We start from the raw sequence: 5,516 nt of genomic DNA, 5'->3' as shown, positions 1-5,516 counted from the left end.
TCCTCTGACAGCAGGAGGAGGAGCTTGACGCACTTGTCGAGAGGTGAACGGGTCGTGCCTTCTCATAGTGTTGTGGCCTGTCTCCAAACAGCATCCTCACCCACGCTAGGCCGAGTTGCTGTACACCCGACCGGGCCACCGTGGAGCTAGGCCTGGGCATAAAACCCGATACCCGAATCCCGAACCCGAAAAACCCGAACCCGATAAGCCCGAACCCTAAAAACCCGAAATCTAATTTGGGTATAACCTCCCGGTACCCAAAATTTTATAGCAAATTTCGGGTTCAATTAACCGGTACCCGAATAGTTAACCGGTACCCGAATAAAACACTAGGCCTACCGACGCGTACATGCCCATTAGGTCTGGTGGGCTGCGGCTGCTCCATCTCCAATTCTCCATCCAACATGGCAACATCCCAGGCTGGTAGCACCATAGCAGCAGGCCAGCAGCCGCGTGTCCACATCCTAGGCTCCCAGCAGCCGCTGCCGTAACCTAGCAGCCGCCGTCGTCCACATCCCAGCAGCCGCTGCCGCCTGCCGTCTAACCTAGCAGCCGAGCGCCCGAGCGTGCCGAGTTGCCATCGACCGTCGCCCGTCGAACCGCACCGAGCGCCTAGCAGGCTAGCAGCAGGCAGTAGCCGCCAGCCCGCCATCCATCACCAGTTCCCCACTGCTCCGCGTTGTCCTGCCAGGCTGCCACTGTCGAGTGCCGACCACATCCCAGCCGTGGAGGCGCCCAGGCCGTGAGCCGCGGAGCACGGTGCACGACTGCACGCCCGGCCGCCCGCGACCTGTGCTCGCCTGCACCACCAATTATTTGAAGCCAACATTGAAGAACGGCACCAACATCAGAGGAATCTTGCAACATATGTGCTAAGTGCTCAGTGCTTATTTTTTGTTCTAGCAGATTTGATTAGTAGAAACAAGTCTTGGTCACGCAACAAGCATATGTGCAGTAACACAACAAACATAGAACTAGCGCAATTAGCACTACCTTTGCTTGTCATTTAGTATCTAATTTTCCTACTGAGTATGACAACAGATAAAAAACAGCTCGGGCACAATGAATATGTGCAGTATCCAACAATGAAGATTATTATTTCTTTAATAATAATTTTCCTACCTTTGTTCTAGCAGATTTCTTACTATGTGTTTCCTTTTTAATACTCCCTTCGTCCCAGTATATAAGGCGTAACCACCTCTGGTTCAAAGACCAAGAAATGCATTTAATTGTCTCTATATCACTGCATCGATATACGTATGCATAGAGAGAGCACGCCTTATATTGTGGGACAAGAATAAAAAGTGGTTACGCCTTATATCCTGAGACGGAGGGAGTAGATGCCTGAACCTGAAGACATATTGGACAAGGGCATGGAATCAGTGGGCACTGGCACTCTAGAAAATGATGAGACACAAACACAACCATCACAATCACAAGGGGCTACTGATCAAGAGGTGGTTGACCTTGACAAGAATTGTGCACAACATGAAAGGAAGAAGATGGCACCAAGATCAGATGTGTGGAACCATTTCACCAAGATCAAAGATGATAAAGGCATTATGATAGCTGCAAAATGCAAGTATTGCCATCGCAACATGAAATCGGACTCCAAGGGACATAGTACATCTGCCTTGAAGAGACACCTTCAAAGTTGCAAGCACAATCCTAACAAGTTTGAAAAAGATGGAAAGCAAGGATATTTACAAGCAATACAAGGGGAAGGTGTTTCTACTTGGAGGTTTGATCAAGATGCGCTTAGGGAGGCCTTCGCTGAGATGATTATTGAAGATAAGCTGCCTTTTGCTTTTGGTGAAAAGCCTGGCTTCAAGAAATTCATGTCTAAAGCTTGCCCACGTTTCCAAGCACCATCTAGAAGAACATGCACTAGGGACATAGTGTCCCAATTCTTTCGATAGAAAACCAAAGTAAAGTCTTTTTGTAGAGACTCATGTCAAAGAATTTGCTTGACCACAGATTGTTGGACTTCCCAACAACAAGATGGTTATATGGTAGTGACTGCAACTTTTTATAGATGAGGGTTGGAATTTGCATAAGAAAATCATTGGATTTTTAAGGTTAAGGGACACAAGGGAGAAGATATTGAAAAAGTTTATTGAAATGCCTGACTGAATGGGGATTGGAGAGAGTTATGATGATAACAGTTGATAATGCATCAACAAATGATACTGGTATTGCTTATTTGAAGAGGCACCTAGGAAGAACCCACATAGCAAAAGACAACTTTCTGCACATGAGGTGTGCTGCCCATATTATTAACCTTATTGTGTGAGATGGTTTGAAAGAAGTGGACATCTCAGTGAAGCGTGTTAGAGGTGCTATTAGATATATCAAAGATGGGACTTCAAGATTGGTTAAGTTCAAAGAAATTGCTGAGGAAGAGGGGTTGAACACCAAGGCATTTCTAAAGCTTGATGTCCCAACTAGATGGAACTACACCTATCTCATGCATTGGGGAGTTTGGCACACAAACAATAAGGAGAACGAGTATGTGCAAGAGATGGAGTTGGAGAAGGAGAGGGGAAAGGCGAGGGGAAAGGGAAAGGAGAAGGATAAAGAGAACATTAATCTACTCATTTTTGTTGCAGCTTTTCTTGATCCAAGATACAAATTATCTATGTATATGAAGATTATTGTTGAGGAGATATTTGGTGAGGATAGGGGCCAATTAGTTTGGGCAGCTATTAACTCTTGTGTTCGTGAGCTGTTTGAAGAATACAAAAATATTTATGCTCCAACTGAAGTAACTGATCCTAGTGAAGCAAAGGGTGGTAGAGGAGGCAAACTTAGAGAAGTAATTGCCAAGAGGATGAAAATGACCAACTATTCTAGTAGCACAACAAAGTCAGAACTTGAAAAGTATCTAACTGAAGAGACTGAAGACACTGATACAAAGATTGACACACTTTTTTGGTGGAAGGTAAATGCACACAGGTTTCCTGTTTTAGCTCACATGTCCCGTGATGTGCTTGCTATTCCTATCTCAACAGTGGCTGCAGAGTCTGCTTTTAGCATGAGTGGATGTATCTTAGATGACTTCCATACATCACTAACTCCTTTCATGCTGGAGGCACTTGTATGTACCCAAGACTGGTTGAGAAGGACTACTCCAATCAACATCCAAGAGAATATGGAGGATTTAGCCATGATTGAAGCAGGTATAGTCAGTATTCACCATTGTAGTGTACGTAATTGTTATATTAAGTTATTAACTACATCTTTGACTAGTTGAATTCATTTTATAATAGATTTAATTGAAGAATTTGGTGAGAAAGGAAAAGGGAAAGAAAATCCTACCACTTCTAAGTCTCAAGCAACGCCAAGCAGCAGTAGATGCCCTCCCTCTAAATCTATGAAAGAGCTACTACTTAAGGTTTGAAAGCACTTATGTTTTACTTGATCCTTAATTTCTTTGTGTGCTAGTGTGCTACTGCTTACTTCTATGAGCAAAATGGTTATTGGCTACAAATATTGGAGGATTGGAGCCAAGTAGTCTATGGAGGATTGGAGCCTGGAGGTTGCAGTGCAGCACTTTCTTTGCTTGAAATTTTAATTTTGCATGTCGCATCGACAAATAATGGCACTCACATGATAACGACAGTCGTGCTGTCAAGTGTCAACAGTCAACTGATGCTCGGAGGTTGTAGCTTACAAGTTACAAGGTCTATGGAGGATTGGCTACAGTTATTGGCTTATTAGTTATTACTTGAGAGTTGTGTGAGCTGTGTGACTTGACAGTTGAGAACTTGAGAGTTGAGACTGTATGTGTGATTTGTGAACATGTTTGTGAATCTGTCCTAGCTGTCTGTAGCATTTTATTGCTTGTATGTTGATTTGTGAACATGTTTGTGAATCTGTCCTAGCTGTCTATAGCATTTTATTCCCTGTACCTGTGTTTTATTGCTACTGTCTTAGCTGTGTTAAATGGATTTATTTCCTGTTTGTAGCTGTCTGGATTTATTGCCTGAAAATAAATTTTATTGTTGTCTGCAGTTTAATCGGCTAACTGTACATTACCCGAACCCGATTTTTTGAATACCCGAATTTTTGGGTACCCGAAAAAATCAGGTCAAGTTCGGATTCGCCTGTTCAATACCCGAATTAATTAAAACCCAAACAACTAAACCCGAATTTTCGGATATACCCAAATGTCCAGTCCTACGTGGAGCTACTGGACCGCCTCCTTAGGCAGGCCAGTTAATGCAACGTGGGCCAATGCCTACTGCCACACCGGCAGCTGGACCGCCGCGCCGCTTGGGCCTCCCGGCCGCTCCTACTGCACCCGTGGGCCACGCGAGCTCGCCCGCTGCCTCGGGCCTCGGTGCGTGGAGCCACCCTCGCGGGTCAGCAGTCCTGCACTACTGTCAGCAGTGTCTTCTTCTTCAGTCCATGGATCGTTCATGGTGCAATGCTGACTGTCTCTGCCTGCAGCTACTTCGACAACTACGGCATCATCATGAACACAAAAGGACATATTGTAGTAGCCACAAATAACACGTACTAGAGCAGAGCTTGCACAGAACTGCAAGAAAGCAAGAACCATATCATTAATCCATCATGAACCCCTGGTTCTAACATACATTGAATAACTCAAAAAAGCCACTGCTAAATAAGAACTGAGGCTCCTGAACCAAATACTTGAAATCTGCTTTTGTGTACCAGATACTCTTGTTGTGCAGGTGGTGCTTGTGGGCGGACTGGATTCTTTTGTCATTGTGATGGATGAAAACATTCTTATTAGGACGGTGCCCTAGAAGGGAATTGGTTGATCAAGGAGCATGGATATCCACTCTTTCAGTAACTTCGAATCCGTGTATCCGTCTATCTCCTTGTACATTGTCTCCATCATCCGTGCAAGGTTAATCACACGGATAAGCAATGAGGATGGTATTGAAGTCCAAGTGAGGTACTCATGATTCATACTCTTCCATGCTTGCTCTACTGAGTTCCACAGCGCATCGCTTGCTTCTTCCTTTGTTGTCTTGTACTGTTTCATGTAGCAAGTTACGGCTGTAGCAACATTGTCTCTCTCTGTTTCAAACTATGAGAAGATTTGGTTTAGAACATCTGGAAGAAAAAAAACTAAAAGGATGTCTGATTCTATCATGGTGTGTATTATATATATAGGTGTTGTAGCAGAAAATTAATTACCTCATGGGCAACAATGTCATCCATGAGCCGAGATATAATACATGAATCCTTGACAATTTGTGGAAATCTTGACATCCACTTCAGAATTTCTTCTGTAACGTTCTCCTCAAAGACAACAAAAGCTGTGCAATTAATCCCCCAGTAGAAGCATGTAATGAGCGTGACCTTCAGATGCTCCTCTAAAGGTGGAATGTACTTGGTGTCTCTCCAGCCAATTTCAGTCACATAGCCTTTACATACTTCATTGATCTATATATCCCAAAAGATAAACAAAATGGAAAGGAAACATTATAACAGATTGGCTTTCTGAGTTGGAATATATATGCAAATACACACAATTACAA

The 5,516-nt window shown here is 43.7% G+C and overlaps 1 protein-coding gene across 1 annotated transcript; it reads left to right on the top strand.

Moving 5' to 3' along the window:
* Window positions 1-386: 386 nt before the first annotated feature.
* On the top strand, window positions 387-3,848 carry LOC109943429 (zinc finger BED domain-containing protein DAYSLEEPER-like). Its single transcript, XM_023301290.1, has 2 exons — window positions 387-3,179; window positions 3,270-3,848. The coding sequence occupies exons 1-2, from the start codon at window positions 2,468-2,470 to the stop codon at window positions 3,398-3,400; spliced, it is 843 nt and encodes a 280-aa protein (XP_023157058.1). The 5' UTR covers window positions 387-2,467; the 3' UTR covers window positions 3,401-3,848.
* Window positions 3,849-5,516: the final 1,668 nt, after the last annotated feature.

The sequence above is a fragment of the Zea mays genome, chromosome 1 (genome assembly GCF_902167145.1).
Source record: "Zea mays cultivar B73 chromosome 1, Zm-B73-REFERENCE-NAM-5.0, whole genome shotgun sequence".
Lineage (NCBI taxonomy): Eukaryota > Viridiplantae > Streptophyta > Magnoliopsida > Poales > Poaceae > Zea > Zea mays.
The sequence above is the reverse complement of the archived record's forward strand: the minus strand, read 5'-3'. Positions and strand labels throughout refer to the sequence as shown.